The sequence below is a fragment of the Phyllobates terribilis genome, unplaced genomic scaffold (genome assembly GCF_046119375.1).
Source record: "Phyllobates terribilis strain yellow unplaced genomic scaffold, ASM4611937v1 Scaffold_1__5_contigs__length_1240528914, whole genome shotgun sequence".
Lineage (NCBI taxonomy): Eukaryota > Metazoa > Chordata > Amphibia > Anura > Dendrobatidae > Phyllobates > Phyllobates terribilis.
In genome coordinates, this window is record NW_027362761.1 from 1,001,164,251 (window position 1) to 1,001,186,669 (window position 22,419).

Below are 22,419 nucleotides of genomic sequence, written 5' to 3' on the forward strand. Positions count from 1 at the left end.
GCAGAACTAGTGAAATCACAATGTGTTGATGAAGAACTGCCATTGCTTAGATCAGGGGTCCTCAAACTACGGATTTTTATCCGGCCCGCCGGGCTGTGGGCGGAGGAGAGCAGTGCCAGCGCCCGCTCCCTCCCGCTTGCTCAGGGCCCCGGCAGCCGGATGCTTACCTCTCCCCGTGCCTCTGCAGATCCGCTGTCTTCCTGCTGTGCGCTCCCTGTGACGACTCAGGTCAGAGGGTGCGGTGACGTCTTTCCACCGCGCCCTCCCCTGAGCCGTCACAGGCAGTGCAGAGCGGGAAGACGCCGGCGAACCTGGAGTCCAGACCAGAGCAGCGACAGCAGGTGAGGAGGAGTGAGGTGAGTATTTTTTTTTTTTTAATGTATGGAGGCTTGGGACATATTAGGGGTGACATCCTGCATGGGGCATAATATGGGTGGGGTGGGTGACATCCTGCATGGGGCATTATATGGGGGGGTGACGTGCTGCATGGGGCATTATATGGGGGGGTAACAGCCTGCATGGGGCATTGTATGGGGGAGTGACATGCTGCATAGGGCATTATATAGGGGAGTGCATTGCTGCATGGGGCATTATATGGGGGGGTGACATCCTGAATGGGGCATTATAACGACAGGGGAGTGATATCCTGCATGGGGCATTATATGGTGGGGGTGACATCCTGAATGGGGCATTATATGGGGGGGGGGTGACATGCTGAATGGGGCATTATATGGGGGGGTGACATGCTGCATGGGGCATTATATGGGGGGTGACATCCTGCATGGGGCATTATATGGTGGGAGAAAGGGGCATCCTGCATGGGGCATTATATGGGGGGTGACATCCTGCATGGGGTATTATAAGGGGGGGAACAGCCTGCATGGGGCATTATAAGGGGGGGGGGAACAGCCTGCATAGGGCATTATAAGGGGGAAACAGCCTGCTTATTGAGGACCTATGCTGCCTATTGGAGACATTTACCTGCCTATTGGGGACCTATGCTACCTATTGGGGATATTTACCTGCCTATTGGGGACCTATGATGCCTATTGGGGACATTTACCTGCCTATTGAGGACCTATGCTGCCTATTGGGGACATTTACCTGCCTATTGGGGACCTATGCTGCCTATTGAGGACCTATGCTGCCTATTGGGGACCTATGCTGCCTATTGGGGACCTATGCTGCCTATTGAGGACCTATGCTGCCTATTGGGGACCTATGCTGCCTATTGGGGACATTTACCTGCCTATTGAGGACCTATGCTGCCTATTGGGGATATTTACCTGCCTATTGGGGACCTATGATGCCTATTGGGGACATTTACCTGCCTATTGAGGACCTATGCTGCCTATTGGGGACCTATGCTGCCTATTGACGACCTATGCTGCCTATTGACGACCTATGCTGCCTATTGACGACCTATGCTGCCTATTGGGGACATTTACCTGCCTATTGAGGACCTATGCTGCCTATTGGGGATATTTACCTGCCTATTGGGGATATTTACCTGCCTATTGGGGACATTTACCTGCCTATTGAAATACCGGTTGATTTAACTTCACTTGTTCTTCATTTTAAATATTGTATTTGTTCCTGTATTGTTTTTTTACTTCAAAATAAGATATGTGCAGTGTGCATAGGAATTTGTTCATAGTTTTTTTTAAAAACTATATTCCGGCCCTCCAATGGTCTGAGGGACCGTGAACTGGCCCCGTGTTTAAAAAGTTTGAGGACCCCTGGCTTAGATCATTAAAAAAGATAATGGTAATAATTGCAGGGATGTCGGTATAATATAGGCATCACTGTTTTCTTTCCCTGTAGGTTGTACCCATAATCCCACAATGGTCACTGTATCGGGACTGATATTGTAATGTGTGACAAGAGTGAACTAAGAAAAACATGGCAATTCACTCAGCGATAGCGGTGAAATATTCATCGGGAGCATGTATTTTATATTTTTATTAAAGCCATCTTAATATTATACATTCAGGATGATCCAGACATTTTAGGTCACTAACATTAATCAGTACATGCCAACAATATTTATAGGACGAAAAAACCCCAGGAAAGGAAAGTGCAACTTCTAACGGCAATACCAAGATAAAAGGGGTCTGTGCAACCGATTGCATTAATACATACTATACAAGAAATGTAACTCTAAACTACTAAAAGCATATTTAGTCAGGGCTCATTTGCTGAGTCTTGGGATAAGGGCGCAGTCAGACGGCCATATAAATCGGACTGAGATCAGACCGCAATGCTCGGACTGGCCGGCGGCTCTCCTGACCGGAGGATGATTGCTGCATAGAAATACATGCTGTCACGCTCGGGAAGGAGAGCTGCCGGCCAGTCCAAGCATTGCAATGTGATCGTGATATATGGCGTCCGACTGTGCCCTAAAGGTAATAAAACTATCTGCTCTACATGAAAAAGTGCAGCTTTGACAGCAACAGTCTTTATGGGATAGTTTCCTCTGTAGCAGGAGTGGGTGAACACTTCCCAAACTCTAGTCTCCTAGAGAAATAAATTAAAGAGTTCAGAATCACAGAAACACATTTTAGGATTTTTTGCAAGGGAAATTGCAGTTATATTGTGTAATAAAATGATAGAAGTAGTGGTGGTAGTACAATATTCTGTCCAACTTTTTTTTTCCTTCTTTTAAAATCGGATTGTGGAAGACAAAAAAAAAAAATAAGTTTAGATAATGCATGTGCACACAATGACCCCGATTCTTCAAAGCTTTTATGCCATAATTCTGGCATAAAAAGCTTTGAAAAGTTACATTTTTGCGCAACGCGGAGTTGTGCAAAAAAGTTTGTGCCTTTTGGCATTTTCAAGCCAGTTTTGCCTGGCTTCACCAAAATGGGCAGAGCCGGAGTGGGACGAGGGCACGGCTTGGCGACCCCCGCTCGTCAAATCCATGATGATCGGTAGGGTTCGCTACACAACAAAGCTTACTCCAGTCCCCTACTGGAGTATGACTGAGATGATAAACACTGAGGTGCACGCCACTTTGTGCCCCCGCCTAATTCATAAAGAGGCGTGCTCCTTTTAATGAATCAGGAGACTAGGACTCAATCCCGCCTGCTAATCACAACGGGCACAAAAAAATCTGGTCTTGATGAATTGGGGCCAATGTCTTAATTCAGATAGCAGTGCCGCCAAAGTTGTTTTTTTATTTTTTTTAGGCTGCGTGCCCACGTTGCGGATTACAAGCGTTTTTGCTGCGGATTTTCCGCAGGGGAAACGCTTGTAAAACGCTTGGTAATCCGCATCCCATTGTCCCCAATGAGAATCCGCAAGTTCTATGCCCATGCTGCGGATTTTTCCGCAGCGTTTATGCTGCGTTCAAAAATCCGCAGCATGTCCATTAATTTTGCGTTTCCGCATGCGGAATTGCCTTGTGCAATGCATTAAAAACGCAAGGCAATTCCGCATGTGGAAAACGCGCGATAAACGCGCAATAAACGCGTGCGGAATTCCGCATGCGTTTTTCCGGGAGAGGACATGCGGAAATGAAGCAGAAATTTTCTGCTTCATTTCCGCAACGTGGGCACATAGCCTTAAAAGACACAACATGTGCATAGCAATGTAATTTTACTTAGCTGTGTGTTATGCTCCCTTGTTGCAGCAGGTTTTCAGGTGGGTTCCAGATGTTGTTTGCACATACGCTAAAGTGATCTCACACTTAGTAATGCATCATATGCAATGATTCATTACATATAATTCATCACAAAGTGCAGGTGGGTATGTGCTCACCATAGTCAGCTGTATTTGTACAGATCGAAGAGCCACTTTAATAAAGTACAAGGTTAATTGCCCAGCATCACAACTTACGATACAGAGATAGAACATGATCTTAAACAACCGCCACAGCATTCAGGTTTTATCCACTACTGCTGTAGTGCAGATTAGGAAAAGAAAGCTGACACCAGAATACGAAGGGCAATATCATCCCAGCACACATTTCAATAGGAATTCACTATTGTGTGACAAACTAATTTTACAGCTGCCCTCCATCCTAGCATAGAAAATTGACCATGCAATTGTAGTCACCATACCTAGTGCCTTCCCTTTGCCTTGTCTGCTGAGACCAGTGTCCAGCTCCTCCAAGGTGACCGTGGCAGTGGCATAAGGAGCGCAGTGGTAAGTCTGAGCCTTACTTCCTCTGCCTTACCCGTGTTGTCGACATGTGGTTCTGGTTTACCACTGCATCAGCCATCCTGGAGGCAGAACCGGAACATAGATATCAGCAGAGGAGGCAGCGAGATGCCTACAAAGAACACCAGGTAGACTGACTGCACACTGCACGTGACAAAAGTATAGTCACTTTTCAGAGCCTGGGTGGAGGGTGACATTAGAGGTATTCTATATAAAAGATAATATAAAATATATACAGGCTCTGTTTGCCTTCCCAGACAATTTTTATACTGTTGCAATGCATCCAAATTGAAAAAGGAAGCCATTTTTTTCAAAACAAACTTAAGCCCCCGTCACACTAAGCGAGATCACTAGCGAGATCGCTGCTGAGTCTCAAGTTTTGTGACGCAACAGTGACCTCAGTAGCGATCTCGCTACGTTTGACACTTAGCCGCGACCAGGCCCCTGCTGTGAGATCGCTGGTCGTGTCGGAAAGGTCTGGACATTTCTTTGATCGTTGAGGCTCCGCTGGTAGCATGCATCGCTGTGTTTGACACCTTACCAACGACCTTGTTGACGACTCAGACACAGAAACATATAGGCGTGCATCGGTATACAGGTCGCTACGGGTCGCCGCATCGTTGCGAAGATCTGACTGTTTGACATCTCACCAGCGACCACATAGCGACGCAGCAACGATCCCTGCCAGGTCGTATCGTTGTCGGGATCGCTGTAGCGTCGCTTAGTGTGACGGGGCCTTTAGTTAAATATCTCATATGTAGTAGTTTTGTGTCTACAGCTATTACTTAGGGCTTTGGGACCCCAGATAATAAACAAAGATGGCGTGCTCCATTTCTAGTTACAATACCTTCCATCTGTTCCCAAATATTGGAACCTACCAAATATATTGCAGAAGACAGACAGAAGAATGGTTGGTGGATTAGGGTTCATTTATAGCTTTTTCTATCATGGAAATCCATAGGTCTGAGTAGTACCTGTTAACACAAATCTTAATTCTTAATTAAAGTGAACCTATCAGCTGATACATGCTGCAGCGTTTCAGAGACAAACATACTTTTAATCACCGAGACCGACCGAGATGCGCCATTGACTATTCATACAGGCGACAGCTTCTCACCTCCCTCTGACAGTGACTGGCAAGCCTATGTCTATAGGTGCACGCAGGCAGAGGCCTGTCAGCGGGCGGGGAGAGGCCATCGGGGACCCGCCTGTACGACTAGTCACCTGTGTGGATCGGTCTCCGGTGGTGATTAAAAGTACGTTTTTCTCTAAAACGCCTGTGTTTCACAGCAAAATATAATGGATGTGATCGCATAGCCAGGAGCTGATACATGCTGATCACGCTTCGGGCAGTATATACCAACTGACAGGTTCACTTTTAAGGATATTTGGAAAGTTGCGTCATTTGAAATGCATCGGAACAATAAGAAATATCAAGATGGCACTTTTCTTTATAGAAGACCTTTTACCAGTTTTGGCAAGTTAAACTGGAAACCTCATGATATAGGGGCTCATGAGCAGAATAAAACATTACGGCTGCTTAGCTGCCAATTTCCCCTTCAACCAAGGAGGTATCAGCAGAGATTCTCCTCTAAGGGGATTCACTTTTTTTGTATGGTGTTGCCCAATCACAAGAAGGCAGTGTCAGGAATATAGGCAATTGTCCCAGAGAAGGTCAGAACTGAATTTTTCACTGTGATCTGGTAAGACTGACGTGTCTAACCTTATCACACCAAGATGTCTGCACTCCGGAGCTTACTGAAATTACAGTGCCGGGATAGGTGGAGATCTATCCCAGGCAACAGCGAATAATGCTCAGTACCTGGGACAGATCCAGAGCATGGTATGTTATTACAGCCTAGCGCTCTCATGGGATTCATCATATAATGACCTGATAACTCCACTCCCCTCCTCTCCCAGTGCTTGTGTTGTCAGTAGGAACCAGGAGTAAGGAGACCTCAGTGTGAGGAGGCTAGTCAGGCTTACCAGGTTCTGACCTGCTATGGGGGCGTTTGGTTTATTTTCCGCCTTTATGATGCTGCCTTCTTATGACTGGGAAATATTATACAGGGGAAAAAAGTAAACTCCTCCAGTGAAGAATCTCTGCTTGAAAAGTAAATTAGCATACTAGACGTCCTAAAGTGTAGAAGTCAATATCTCCACAAAGAGAAGAAAATAAAAACAATGTTTTATTCAGCTCTTTAGCCCCTATATCACAGGGTAGCCAGTTTAATATGTATAAAGTGGTAACAGGGCTTCTTTAAAGAACAGAGCAAATATAGAACTATAGAAGTCTGCAGGGTGGTGTGGGGGCACTATCCATTTATAGTATTCCCATATGAAAAGGGATATGTTCATAGACACTTACTGAGAAGTATATACTTCTCCTCACCGCGCCCCGTACCCCAATCTTTGGGATTATATTACACCACAAAGTGCATTATCAACTGTGCGATCTGCTACTTTAGCCGCATTTCTAAAAACTGTAAAACCCCATTAAATATATGTCAAGCAGCAAATTCTCTAATTCACTAGATACAATTTCTTAAATATAAATCAAACATGGATAAGGGAAAAAAATTTATAACATGAATTCGAAATGATTGCAGTATCAAATCTTACTAGTCAATGCCATGCACAAAGGAAACATCCCTATAGATTAGGATTGGGAAGCAAAGGCAAATCTCTGATGTTACCGCAATTACCGTTTCCACAGAAATCACTAAAAGAACATTGAACTTTATTTAAAAGTGTCCTTCTTTTCCAAGGCTTGTATAGATCTCCTGAACTGCAAATGTCCATAAAGCATGAATGTGTTCTCTCTAATGGAGACCTCCGTCAGACTTGTGATCCGATTTGTTTTTTTCATTCTTGACTGAGCAGATGAAATATGTAAGCGTGTCCTTTTCATTCACTGGGAGCGTTCTGAAATGACCACCAATGATCTAGGGGATAAAATCAACAATAACTTGCATTATAGGTTTATCAAGACTTTGTACTGCAGGAAAAATTGACAGCTAGATGCATTCAACCCCATCATGACAGAGCGATATTTATTATTTGCAATTTCGTTTTTACTTTAATCTTCGTAGAGCCATCATTTTTTTCCCGCTGACATAGCCATACAACGACATGTTACCATATTTTGTACTGAAAAATAAAAAATTTCTAAAGGGGTGAAATGGTGATAAAACGGCAATTCTGTAATTGTTTTATAGGTTTTAATTTTAGAGTAAATTTTGTAGTAAAAATTACCTATATAAAATGTTCCAGTATGATTACTGCAATACCAAATTTGTATAGTTTTAATTACATTTTGGTGCTTGAAAACAAAAATCTGAACTTAGTAAGAAAATAACTAAATAACAAAAAAAAAGTGTGTTGCCATTTTCTGAGATCCACAACTTTTTTATTGTCCTGGAAATTAAAACTGTGTGAGTACTTGCTTTTTTTTGTGCGACGATCTGATCTTTCTTTTATTAATACCACTTTAGGGCACACAAGATATTTTACTTGCTATGTATTGCACATTGTTTGGGAGGTGCCCAAAAAACAGCAATTCTGGCATTTCAATTCCTTTCCTCTTTACAGCATTTACAATACAGAATAACTTAATATTTTGACAGATGGGACTTTCGCAATACCACTTTAATTTTGAAATGAGATTTTTATTTTTATTTTGCATTATTTTATTTTTTTTTAATTGATAGCTTGTACTATATATTGCAATACTGTAGTGTATAGTAGAAATGGCAATTTCCTATTAAGTCCAGCCAGTGGAAGCACAAAGTGACAGCACCCCATGATTGTGCTTTGGGGCTTCAGAATAGTTGTGTCATGCATGTATAACACAGCCAGCACACTCCGTGTTTGAGTGGGCTCAGCTCCTGAGCCTGCTCCATACACCCTTCACTTGATGTGTAATGCTCATGCATGTCACAAGTCAGGGTTAATACAACAACATGGACCATCATGGCATGTTACATAAATCCAGACCCATTATGAGAATTAATGCCATGGTTTCCGCAATAATACTACTTCTTACCTCAACGAGCTGTGCTTTATTTAGACCAGGCCTTGCTTGAAGTTTGAAATGCCTCTTATACCTTCTCAGAGTGTTAACTTGCAACTGGAAAAGGTCCACCTAAGAGAGGGAAACAAAAAGGAAAATCAGAAAGATATCAGTTTTCTTAAAAAAAGACATTAGCAAAACCAAGGTTATTGCAAGGATTGTTTTTATATCGCTGAAAGTTAATGCTGGAAGTGGCCTTCAGAACAGTGCACAGGAAATGTGTTTCCTTTACCCTAGACACTTGTACAAAAGCCGTTTGATTTATTATTCATTCAGCATAACATTTAGCTTTTTTCTTAATATGCATCTGAAAATACAGCTTTAGGGTACATTGACACTGGTAGGAATGCTGCAGATTAGCTATGTGGTTTGAAACAAATCTTTTCCACACGTTGCAGAATTCTTTCGCAAGGAAATTGAGTTGCATTTCACAGGTTAATATCTGCAGCGTGTCAACTTCCACTGCAGATTTTCAACAGATTTCACCCTTTTAAGGTGTAAAATCCATCAGAAATCTGCAGCAAAATATTTACGTTACACACGGAGACAAATTTCTAACATTTTTTTTTGTCCTGTGTGGACGCACCCTTACAGACTCTGGTTTCTTATGGAATCTCATCAACTTCTTATGGCTAGAAACTCATGGTGAGGAAGCTCATGGGCAAACACTGTCCAGGATTTTTATAATGATGGTTTATCCTTAGGAAAGTTCATCAATATCAAATCGTGGGGTGCAAACCCTTGCACCCCTGCCGATCAGTTGTTCTCAAGTGTCAGCAGGAAGTGATTAGTTGAGGAGCAGAACAGCACAGCACCATCTACTGTATAGTGGCTGCAGGAGGTTACTGCAGATCCACCCCTATTCAAATAAACAGGATTGCATCTGCAATACCCCATTACTGTCACTATAGGGTTCATGAAGCAGTATAGTTCCACTCCATAGCTGAGTACATTCGGAATCCACTGGCACCTGGAACAGCTGATTGACGGGGGTTACAGGTGTCGCAACCCCATGATCTGATATTGATGACCTATCCAAAGGCTGTATGGTTCTGCGTGGTTTTGTGTAGTGGTGCTGGATAGGAGATCGAACAAGGATGTCGGTATGTAACATTCTGCACAGAGGAGTTGTTAATAGAGAAAGTTGTAATGATGGTCTGGACCGAACCAAACGCACAACTATGATTACAGAGCACGTTACTGTGAGACACAGGGTTTCATCCGTATTGTATTCACATATACGTCTGCAGAGAGCCTGGTATCTGCCACTATATGGTACTCCATGGTGGTAATACTAGCGCTATACAGAACTGCATAGAGCATCTACTACATTATCTGTACTCAGGTTATCATTGTGTTACATAGGACTGCATTTTGGTTACCATTGCTTATATATTATGAATCAGCACAGCGGTGTTTAAATGTGGAGCCAAGATCGGTGATTGGTCGTGGCCGATATTTAAATTTGGCGCCCAAATCGGTGACTGGTCGCGGGCAGCGCCAGCGACCAATCAGCGATTTTTAGCACAAATGTCCGGACCTTTGTAACACCATGCGGATACTGTGGGGACATCAGCGGCTAGGGTGTGAAGGGAGGACCGGGGAGCGGCGCTGCGGGTCGGGATACTTCTGCTCCGAGCGCCCGCTCATGTCCCGGGTTCTCGCAGCGGAAGTAGCCGCACAGGCAGCGGCGCTCCCCGGTCCTCACTAATACGATTCCGCTCCCCGCTCCTCACCAATACGATTCGCTGATTGGTCGGGTGTGGAGAGCTCGACCAATCAGTGATCTTGGCGCTAAAGTTAAACACCGCTCTGGTGATTGGTTGCGGGCAGCGGCCGCGACCAATCACCGATTTGGGCGCCACATTTAAATAGCGGCCGCGACCAATCACCGATCTTGCCGCCACATTTAAACACTGCTGTGCTGATTGGACGCGGACGTAGGACGCGTCCAATTAGCGAGATTGGCGCCAAATTTAAACAACGCTCTGCTGATTGATCGCGGTCGCTGGCCGAGATCAATCAGCAGTATTGGCGCCAAATTTAAACACCGCTCTGCTGATTGGTCGCGACTAATCAGCGATTTTGATGCCAAATTTAAACACGCTCTCCAGTCCTCACTAACACGGTTCGCTGATTGGTCGCGGCCACCGCCCGCGACCAATCACCGATATTGCCGCCAAATTTAAACACCGCTTTGCTGATTGCGCCCGGTCGGCCGCATACCTATTCTAGAATAACCGATGCGTTAGAATCGGGCCACCATCTAGTTCTTAATAGTTGCCAAGTATCATCAGGGTGGCCTTTGAAACTAAAAGGCGTGGTAAAAGTTATTTCTCATAACAACCAATTACAGCACAGCTTTCATTTTGTATTCTGCTTTTGAAAAATGAAAACTGTGCCGTGATTTGTTGCTTCTTGCAAAAAGAGTTTTTCTTTTTAGACAGTTTTAGAAATCTACCCGGTATGCTGGGACGCTATGACATGACATAACACATAATAGTTGACAGCCACCTGAGTGGTGTTTTTCAAGTTTCTGAATCCTCTGGTCAATTGTCAGTATAAATATGTAGCTCCAGCTTTTCATCTATCTATAATTCAGCTAAGGCAGCCATGGTAACACAGAACCCACAAATACATAAAATACACAAGAGCCTGATATGTGGAAAATAATGGCCGTGGTGTTTATTCAGAGTAACTGATTCGATAACACATTTGTATAAATTAATAAAACCGATAAATTACCACTTTTAAATAATCCAATCCACCCAGAAAATACTGATCGATTTTGTCACAAACAAATCACACGTCAGAACTGTTAAAAAATAAAGAGAGGGAGGGTGGGATCGTCGTTCTTTTGCAGGTTGAGGAAAAACTGACATACAGCGCTCTTTTATACTACTAGTATTCCTGCGCCAACTTGAAATTGACCAATCAAAAGCCACAAAAAGAGCGCCAAGAACAACCAGCTGAAACTGGTAAAAATCTGCTCGTGGACCTCCACAGCTTACTGTATGACCCCATTGAATACTATAATGACAACCATATAACTGAATCAACCAAATAAATTATTAGGGTCCTTGTTATCATTAGACCCCCCTTTTATATGTGTTTCATGGGAGGGCAACCGTTCTTCCAACTTCATCACCTAATTACTTGCTTTGGCCACGTGCACCCAATGAGTATTTGGTCAGTATTTTACCTCAGTATTTGGTGAGGTAAAAAACTCACCAAATACTCAACATGTGCACGTGGACTTAGTAGAAATTCACACTTTGCTGCCTCCGTACAAAGAGGGCTGCCAACCACGTCCTGAGCAGTCCGTAAAAGACACTTTTTCCCTGTCCGTAAAAAAAAAGTGAAGCGTCCGAGATTTCCTTGAAGATGGAGAAACTTGTACAGATTATTATGACCGAAATTGTCATCATTTCGCAGGTCACAGTGAATGAAGATATCGGGATTATGAGCTGAAGTTAATTACAATCTTAATTATTTATTTTAGCTTTTCAATGTCTGCAAATATGTCGGCTGTCGCTGATTTTTTGATAAGCTGTCCATAAAAAAATGGTTTCTCACTTGTATTATTGGTAAAACTGAACCCGGCTGCTGACTTGGTACTAACGCTATGTACATTGACACATAAAAGGTCTTCTCTGGACGGCTTTGCACAGAAGTCACACATCAAATACTGTCTTTATAAGGCTTTCTTTACAAGAAAGACATTTTCATCTTAGTCCCAGAGTTTTAAAGTAAAGACAGATAAAGGATATTCTTCACAGCCGAAGAAATTAAGGCCATGGGGCAGTGTCATTAAATCTTCCTCTACACATAGCTAAAGAGAAGTGACACTATACGTTCAATTGAAACTTTTAAGGAACAATGGACAGAGTGAAAGCTAATAAAGAGTAACTGCATCTGGTACCTTAATAAAAACACGTTTATCAGAACATTTACCTCTGGGGTATCAGCGTCGTGAACCGGAGAATCCAAATCGTCATCATCGCTACCTTTTCTTTTCCGTCTGTTTCTCACACTCTGAATAAGGTTCTTGTGAAAGTCACAGATATAAAGGTGTCTTGCCTAAGTAAAGAAAACAGAAAAATAAATGGTAAAACAAGATGGAAATCCACAGCATTTAGTAAAATACATCATAAATGCTCTGCTTACAAGATTTTCTAACCTTTATTTTTAACCTATGCTAGGTTCACATTTAGGCCTCATTCAGATGTCCATTTTTCACAAACGTGTTTTAGCCATGGTTTACACTTATGGGACATGTAACCATTATAATCTATGGAGCTGTTCACACATCTTGCACTATTAAAAGGAACAAACCTCTTTAGTCCCAGATATTCGACTTGTTACACCTGGTGCAAAAATGGTTGCAGACTGAAACCTGATCTCTAGCACAAATGGAGGAAAGAGTGGTGGTAGTGGACCAATTTATCCTCTCACTACCGAAATCCATACAAAAGTGGGTTGCCCTAGGAGATCCCCAGAATGCAGATGACTTTGTGGGTGTCACGGTACTGTTTCAGGATTTCTCGGGGCAAGGGGCTCCTTCCCCATCCCTCACGCTAAGGGGCGCCCAAGTCTATCTCTGTCCCCCGGATTGTGGAGACGCCGGGGTCATGTGCCTTGCTATGCTCCTGACTTACCCTTATCTGTTCCCTCCCCTACCCAGGAAGGTGTGAAGCAGAAGTGTATAGGATTACAATAGCTAGAGAGACAGGGATAAATGAAAACTGCAATTATAAAAAATACACTCACCAAACAACAAAAAAGTGGAAAAAAGAGGAGGGTAAGGTAGGTGAAACCAAATAGGAGAGGATGAGGATAAACACGCAAACAAACTTCACACAGAAATCTCCAGAACAACTCTCCAACTGCCAACTACAAACACCGAACAACACCTCCAACTCCAAACCAGACAGAATGAACTATCACTGGCAATTCCCAAATGCCAATGGCAAGCATATATACCATAGGGGAGTGTGCAACACAGAACAGCTGAGACAATCCATGATGGAAAGCTTAAGGAGATCAACTGAACCTTATTAACCCTAGCAAAGAAAACCTGCACTGTTTAGTATACTGGTGAAGCAGTTCCAACCAGTGCAGGAGTTCTAGTAACCAGACGCCGTAATCTTCTGGCCCCTCTCTGTCGTGGTATCCCTGCGACAGTGGGGCTGGTGGAAAGATACTTGGCCATGGATAACTCCCTGAGCAACCAAGGGAGCCTGAAGTCATATTTCTGGGAGACCCAAAATAAGGGGTCCAAGTCCACATCTGAGGTGCGCACAAAGACCCGGAGGAGATGGGGGGGCAGAGGCAGGTCACAGAGTACATCTCGCACCGTTGTCTCTTGGAGGTGTTGTGTCCCGGCTCATATATCAGCCATTTGTACCTTGACCTCGGAGCCACTGCACTGGAGCGTAGGCTGGGGCTACTCCTACTTATACTACCCTGCCTGCAGTGCTGTTCCTCATGCTGGTGAGGGACCTCAGGAATGCCTGGTGACTAGTGTTGAGCATTCCGATACTGAAATATCGGGTATCGACCGATATTCGCTGTATCGGAGTTCCAATACGGAGTTCCGATACTTTTACAATATCGAATACCGGAATCGGAAGTTCACATAATGCCTGCGCTCTGCAGTGTCTCTGAAGGATGACAAGCTGGATGGCAGCGCTCAGCTGCGATCCAGCCTGTCATCAGAATGCCATCCCAGCGTGGGAGAATTCTCCTGCTCAAGCGCTGACATTACATTATCTCCCTTACATTACAATTAAATGGAATAGCAGGAATTAATATTTTTTTAAGACGTTAATGCCACGGCCATGGTGGTTGTGGCATTACAGTGGTTGCCCAAATCGATGGGAACAGTGCTCACAGTGAAACATGAAAAGCAATTCATCAGCGGCATATTCCGGTACCCGACAATTTAGAACAGAAAAAATAGAGCGTCACACATAGATTAGATAGATAGGAACATGTCAGTCACATATATAAGAAATACAGTGACCGTGTTGGTTACTGTACTTGTCATTTAGTGTTAAAGGATTTATTTAAAAAAATAATAGTGTTTTCATGCACCGTCTCTTTAAAAAAGCCGGCCGGCAATTCAGCAGCGGTACCCGACAATTTATAACAGACAGAATAGAGCATCACACATAGATTAGATAGATAGAAACATGTCAGTCACACATATAATAAGTACAGTGACAGTGTTGGTTACTGTACTTGTCATTTAGTGTTAAAATAAAGGATTTATTTAAAAAAAAATTGGCGTGGGGTTCCCCGTAATTTTAGTCTCTAGCGGAGGTTAAGCAGACGGCTGGGGCAGATGTTTGAAGCCTGGGAAGGGGGTAATACCCACGGAGCTTCCCAGGCTACTAATATCAGCCCCCAGCTGAATACCTAGCCTTTACTAGCTATTAAAATGGGGGACCCCAAAAAAATGACGTGGGGTCCCCCCTATTTTAATAACTAGCAAAGGCTAGGCAGACAGCTGGGAGCTGATATTAATAGCCCAGGAAGGGAGCCATGAATATTGGCCCCCTCCCAGGCTAGAAACACCAGCCGTCCCAGAAATGGCGCATCCATAGGATGCGCCAATTCTGGCACTTAGCATCGCTCTTCCCACTGCCCTGTAGCGGTGGCAGTGGGGTAATAGGGTTGGGGTTGATGTCAGCTTATAATGCCAGCTGACATCAAGCCCAGGTTAGTAATGGAGAGGCGTCTATAAGACACCCCCATTACTAGCCCCATAGTCAAAGTAAAAAAAACACACAACACCCAGAACTTTAATTGAAATAAACACACAATTCTTTATTGTTCTAAATTAAACCATACCTACCGTCACGCCCATTCCAGCTGAAGCCAACGATCTCCTGCAATAAAAGAAAAATAATAAACCAACATCATCCTTGCCTTTCGATGGTTCCCAGGACAGCTCCAGCTCTGCTACATCGAGATGACAGGCTGGAGCGCAGCAGAACGCTGCCACCCAGCCTGTCATCCCGCAGACACTGAGAAGCGCAGGCATGCTTGCGCTCCTCAGTGTCTGGCTGTGACAGAATCCAGATGAGCCGACAATGAACTCAGCTCACCTCATGCACGTCACTGACAGCGTGGGAGAATTCTCCTGCGCATGCGGTGAGCGTGAGAGACTCGGCTCATCTGGATGCCATCACAGCCTGACACTGAGGAGCGCAAGCAAGCCTGCGCTTCTCAGTGTCTGCGGGATGACAGGCTGGATGGCAGCGTTCTGCAGATCCAGCCTGTCATCTCGATGTAGCAGAGCTGGAGCTGTCCTGGGAACCATGGAAAGGTAAGGATGATGTTGGTTTATTATTTTTCTTTTATTGCAGGAGATCGTTGGCTTCAGCTGGAATGGGCGTGATGGTAAGTATGGTTTCATTTAGAACAATAAAGAATTGTGTGTTTATTTCAATTAAAGGACTTTTTTCTGGGTGTTGTGTTTTTTTTAAATACTTTACTAGAAATTCATGGCGGTCATGTCTAATATTGGCGTGACCCCATGAATTTCGGGCTTAGGGCCAGCTGATAATACCAAGCTGGCCCTAACCCCTTTATTACCCAGTGAGCCACCGCACCAGGGCCCTGGATGAGTTGGGTACAGCGCCAGAAGATAGCGCTTCTATGAACGCGCCATTTTCCGGGGTGGCTGCGGACTGCAATTTGCAGCGGGGGGGGGGGGCGCAGATTCCAGTCCCCAGCTGCCTAGTTGTACCTGGCTGGACACAAAAATAGGGCGAAGCCCCACGTATTTTTTTTTTTTTTTAATTATTTAATGAAATTCATGAAATAATTAATAAAAAAAAGGGCTTTCCTATATTGTTGTGTCCAACCAGGTACAAATAGTCAGCTGGTGGTTGGGGGCAGCCCGTTCCTGCCTGCTGTACCTGGCTGGATACAAATATAGGGCGAAGCCCCACATCAATTTTTTTTTTTATTACTTCATGAATTTCCTGAAATAATTTTAAAAAAGTTGACGTGGGGCTTCGCACTATATTTGTGTCCAGCCAGGTACAGCAGGACACAAATTGTCGGGTAAAGCTGCTGAATTGCCGGCCGGATTTTTTAAAGAGACGGTGCATGAAAACACTTATTTTTTTTATTAAATCCTTTAACACTAAATGACAAGTACAGTAACCAACACTGTCACTGTGCTTCTTATATATGTGACTGACATGTTTCTATCTATCTAATCTATGTGTGAAGCTCTATTCTTTCTGTTATAAATTGTCGGGTACCGGTGTATGCCACTGATGAATTGCCGGCTTTTCATGTTTCACTGTGAGCACTGTTCCCATCGATTTGGGCAACCACCTCCCCCAATACATTCTACATTATTGTTAGTTGTTTTCCTTCATGTAGAATTAACCTACAAGGAAAGAAAGGGTTTATTTTCATTCCGATATTTGTGTCCCATTGACTTGCATTAGTTTCAGGTATCGGAATCGGCGATATCCGATACTTTTTGGGTATCGGATTGGATCGGGCCGATTCGATATTTCCTGATATCGGAAGGTATCGCTCAACACTACTGGTGACTGTGCATGGTGCCCAAGTGACTTTTGGACTCAGGGATTATGGTAACTCGGCCAAGGGCCACAATTCTGCATGTACTAGTCCCTGGGAAGGGGGTGGGGATAAGGTATATCCATGGAGATGTCACTATCCCATGGCACAAGTCGACATACACACAGACGGTGGTTCCGTGCCACAGGAGGTGGGAGTGATCAATGACTTAAAGGAGTATTCCCATCTCCAAGATCCTATCCCAATATGTAGTAGGTGTAATAATAATAATATTAGCAAATATCTCCAATTCGAAATATAGTATAGTATTTTTGATCCGCTATCTCTCTTACCTCATGTGCAGGCATCGCAGGACCTTAGGTATCCACGGTTACGACCACTAGCAGCTAGCTAACTAACTGACTTTATCAGAGGACGTAATCATGGATACCCAAGGTCCTGTGATGCCTGCATATGAGGAAAGAGACATAGCAAATCAGAAAAAATATACTACATTTCTAATTGGAGGTATTTGCTAATATTACTATTATTACACCTACTACATATTGGGATAGGATCTTGGAGATGGGAATACCCCTTTAATGCATGCTATTGTTATCAGACGTGACTTTCTGGTGTTCTAGGATTTATGGGCTAAAGCTGTACCACCCCGTAGTCCAGTACGCCGTCAGGAGTCAGCTATGGTAACAAGGTCACATGATATAAACAGTGAAGTCACTGTACTGGCTAGAGAGGAGGATTAGCTCCCCTGAAGCCAATATTCCTGACCTGGAGGAGCCCCAAGACAACTAGGGGACTGCCCCGCTAACAGACGTAAAAGGTACTCGGGAAAATGTAAGTGTGTTAAATTGTGTTCAACAGGAGCCAAAAATTGTTTTGCACAATTTGCTAGGCATAATGATCTGTTGTGTCAAGAGACTAAATTGAGGGGCTAGGTAAAAGTGTGCCTCCTCAAGGCACAATCCAGGGAGTATAATCGGTTGTCTTGAGTGAGACAATTTAAGCCTGTGGATCGGGTACTTAGTTAGTGCCCACAGGGGAGATCTGGTTCCTTAACCAGTGGTAGGATCCCTATAAAAGTGGTAGAAAAGGTGGGAGAGGTCAACTATAAAAGTATACTGACTAGGGAAAATAAAGCCTTTTGCCAAATATTATGGTAACCTGATAAAACCAAAAAGGAATAGGACCCACTATAAACTTTTTGCTTGTTGACCCAGTCAAAAGTCAACATTCCGGATGTCAAAGTAGCAGGAAATTTGTCACGTTCCAAAAGACAACACAGCCGGAAATTGGTACCCAAAAATAGGAGGGCTATGTGGGGCCCGTTATTGTGTATGGAGCACTATGCGGGGCCCGTTATTGTGTATGGAGCACTATGCGGGGCCCGTTATTGTGTAGGGAGCACTATGCGGGGCCCGTTATTGTGTAGGGAGGACTATGCGGGGCCCGTTATTGTGTAGGGAGGACTATGCGGGGCCCGTTATTGTGTAGGGAGGACTATGCGGGGCCCGTTATTGTGTAGGGAGGACTATGCGGGGCCCGTTATTGTGTAGGGAGGACTATGCGGGGCCCGTTATTGTGTAGGGAGGACTATGCGGGGCCCGTTATTGTGTAGGGAGGACTATGCGGGGCCCGTTATTGTGTAGGGAGGACTATGCGGGGCCCGTTATTTTGTAGGGAGGACTATGCGGGGCCCGTTATTGTGTAGGGAGGACTATGCGGGGCCCGTTATTGTGTAGGGAGGACTATGCGGGGCCCGTTATTGTGTAGGGAGGACTATGCGTGGCCCGTTATTGTGTAGGGAGGACTATGCGTGGCCCCTTATTGTGTAGGGAGGACTATGCGTGGCCCGTTATTGTGTAGGGAGGACTATGCGTGGCCCGTTATTGTGTAGGGAGGACTATGCGTGGCCCGTTATTGTGTATGGAGGACTATGCGGGGCCCGTTATTGTGTATGGAGGACTATGCGGGGCCCGTTATTGTGTATGGAGGACTATGCGGGGCCCGTTATTGTGTATGGAGGACTATGCGGGGCCCGTTATTGTGTATGGAGGACTATGCGGGGCCCGTTATTGTGTATGGAGGACTATGCGGGGCCCGTTATTGTGTATGGAGGACTATGCGGGGCCCGTTATTGTGTATGGAGGACTATGCGGGGCCCGTTATTGTGTATGGAGGACTATGCGGGGCCCGTTATTGTGTATGGAGGACTATGCGGGGCCCATTATTGTGTATGGAGGACTATGCGGGGCCCATTATTGTGTATGGAGGACTATGCGGGGCCCATTATTGTGTATGGAGGACTATGTGGGGCCCATTATTGTGTATGGAGGAAAATGTGGGGCCTATTATACTGTGTGGAGGGCTGTTAATAGATATCAAGTTTGGCCCGCGACTTTGTCCAAGTTTTTTATTTTGGCCCTCTCTGCATTTTAGTTTCACATCCCTGATCTAGAGCCTCCTAGCCTAGGGCTGAATGCAGATTGTTGCACAATATACAGTTTAAAGGGGCAGTCTGGTGAAAACAAGTTATCACCTATCCAATGTGCTGAGTGGTGCGGGTACCAGAGGTCAGACCCCCAGCAATCAGGGGAGTTTATATCCTCAACGGTGCCTGTTATCCCAGTTACAAAAATGAAGGGCAGGTGGAATGCCTGACCACTGCTCCATTCATTCTCTTTTCCCTCATGAGGAATGAATGGAGCGATGATCAAGCACGTGCACGGCCACTCTATTCTAATGGGGATAGAGGTGTCCCGTTCGGCCTATCAGTGCGGGTCCTAGCAGTTGACCCAACAGATTAAGAAGTTATGACCTATCCTGCAAATAGTCCATAATTTGCTTTCATCAAAAGACCCCTTTAAAGATTACCTGTCATCAGGTGAAAAGTAGAAAGTTTTTGCTGTTTTGACTGTTTGATAGAAGCTCGAGATGCCTCGGGCTCTAACAGTTTTTTTTTGCATGCTAGAAAAACTGATGAAACTCTGATGGTAAGAACTGACACACTGACCGAACACTGATGAAACTCTGATCCAAAACATTGATGAACAACGATCAATTTTTTTTGCATACGAGAAAAATCTGTAATGTCTGAATGAGGTGCACGTTCCTGACAGCTTTTGCCTGCACTCCTATGTTGAAAGCCTACTAGGAATAAGGTTTTATTTGTACCTGCAGTGCTATCCTAAAATTACATACGCACTGTACTGTACTTATGGACAGCAATATGTAGAATCGGCTTTTTCCAGCTGTTCCACCTTTCTTACTGAGTGGATTTATTTTATGTATGTGGTTTTTATTCCCTGAATTCTAATGAAGCACGTATTTTGATATTTTTCTTCTTGGTCATTTCTCGTGCTTCCCGTATAGGAGTTGTATTTTGATTTTTGCATGTGACCATTTATATTGTGAACTTAATTGGAGTATTTTACCAATCATGATTACGCAGTAAATCATAGTAGGATGCAAAAATAAATCTGCCCATGTTCTGCTGCTAATCTGATAAAATGGGTTATTATACAATCGGCCACTGCTTTGCAGCTAGAACAGCTTGCACCCTTCTGGGAAGGATTTCTGCAAGACGTTGGAGAGTGTCTGTGGGAATTTTTGTCCATTCATTCAGAAGAGGACTTGTGAGGTCAGACGCTGATGTTGGAGCGGAGGGCCGGGCTAGCTGAATATTTAGATGGTAAGACTTGTTTTAAGGCTGGCCTCCTTTTACAGTAGCACATTGAAATTCAGTGAGCCCTCCAGAAGGAGCCATTCTTATACAAATGTCAGTAAAGACAGACTTCATGTTAGGCTGGATTTTATGCATCTGTGACAATGGGACTGAATGAAAACCCTGAATTCAGTGGGTTGGGCGTCCCAAATACTTTTGTTCAGAAAGTGTATTTTTGTATAACCCAGACCTGCCATCACACAACACAGTAGGTATAAGTATGTATATGGCGATTGTATTGTTACTATACAGCATGTTATTCACTATTCTCAAACAAAGCTTTGCTCTTATGCGCAGGCAGCAATTATTATCCTGCTTGTCTACACAGCAAAAGAGGAACGAAGTAAATGCAAAGCAGTGCAATCAAAATAATTTAGGAAACAGACTGGAGTTTACGATAATCCTCCAAAACTGTGAAAATATTCAGGTCTTTCCATATAAATAGCATCATGCAGTGAATACACAAAGGGATCAGTATTAATCGAGGACACAGAACAAATTCAGGTAATTCTTGTGGCACGAGAGGCGTAACATGAAACTCCCCGAATGTAATGGGCGCCAACAGTCAGTATGTAGGCCTCAGGATAAAATGGAAAATTATCCTGTAAATATAATGTGTATTATTAGCATTTAGGAGAGAATCACAGGTGATTTTCACTGCTCCACATGGGAAACAAAGAACTGTACTGGAAGTAGATCCCTCCGCTTAGTAGTCTGAAGGCCTCCATACACAGGCACCTGGAAAATCCACAGAAACCTAACGGTTTGCCTACAAAAATATGATCTCAACACAGTTCACACGATGCAAAGTGGTTTTTGCTACTCGTGGTAAAAATCCTCCTATTTTACCACCTTTTCGGAGAATCACGGCCAGAAACATAATGCATATACATTGTGTGAACATACCATAAGGCTACGTTCCCATGGTTAGTATTTTCTGCACACATTATGTAAATTAGGTTCGTTGCATTATTTTTACATGTTTTTTTTTTTACGCTGCAGTTTTTATTATTATAGCGCCATTTATTCCATGGCGCTTTACATGTGAGAAGGGGTATACATAATAAAAGTACAATAATCTTAGGAAGTAGTTAATCATATGATTAAGAACCCTGGTTTGGTTCGAAACGCGTAAGGTCTGCCTTACATATAGCACTTTTTTAATGGAACTAATAAAATGGACGTTTTAACTTTCTTGTGACGGATACGGAGAAGGTGCTGAAGTTTTTCTAAACTACTTCCTATTGCTTCTTATCCCTGGACTTGCTACCAAGGATTTCCGTGCACCAGTGGACCCTTATGGCATATGCATGGTAGGCTGAAATTTCCCTTTTTTTCCTTATATACAATAATCTTAGACAATAGAAGTCGCTGACTGATACAGGAGGAGCGAGGACCCTGCCCACGAGGGCTCACAATCTACAAGGGATGGGTGAGGATACAGTACATGGTGGCAGTTAATATGTCATGTTTTAATAAAGCTGCTTTGTTTTTGATGGTATTTGGCTTTGACAAAACTCTATTGATACACTTATGTGCATTCTTGATGTAGTACATGCAGGTCGTTTCCACAGCTGAAACGCGCTAAAAATACATTTGTGCTTTTTTACCTGCAGATTTTCTGCATCTAATATAATTCTATGGATGAAATCTGCCCATGAAAATTAGAGAACTCACAAGAGAAATTGACATGTTGTGGATTTGGAACAAGCACCGCAGGTCAGTTTATGCAGCGTGGGCACAAGATTTCTATAAATCCCATCCACTTTGCTGGAACTGTAAGACGATAGACATATCATGCTGCAAAAATAACTCACCCAAAATCAATAGTGGGAACAGAGTCTTACAGTCCATTAATGTGTTGCTTGCTGCTTTGGAGGTGGCCCCCTTACCT

The 22,419-nt window shown here is 43.8% G+C and overlaps 1 protein-coding gene across 1 annotated transcript in view; it reads right to left on the reverse strand.

Moving 5' to 3' along the window:
• Positions 1–1,947: 1,947 nt before the first annotated feature.
• Positions 1,948–22,419, reverse strand: part of SAP30 (Sin3A associated protein 30) — a 36,612-nt gene continuing 16,140 nt past the window's right edge. Inside the window, exons 2-4 of the mRNA XM_073643933.1 lie at positions 12,191–12,316; positions 8,210–8,308; positions 1,948–7,109 (exon numbers count right to left, since the gene is read on the reverse strand). Of these exons, the coding sequence (XP_073500034.1) occupies positions 6,987–7,109; positions 8,210–8,308; positions 12,191–12,316 (348 nt within the window). The 3' untranslated portion in view covers positions 1,948–6,986. The remainder of the gene's footprint in view (positions 7,110–8,209; positions 8,309–12,190; positions 12,317–22,419) is intronic.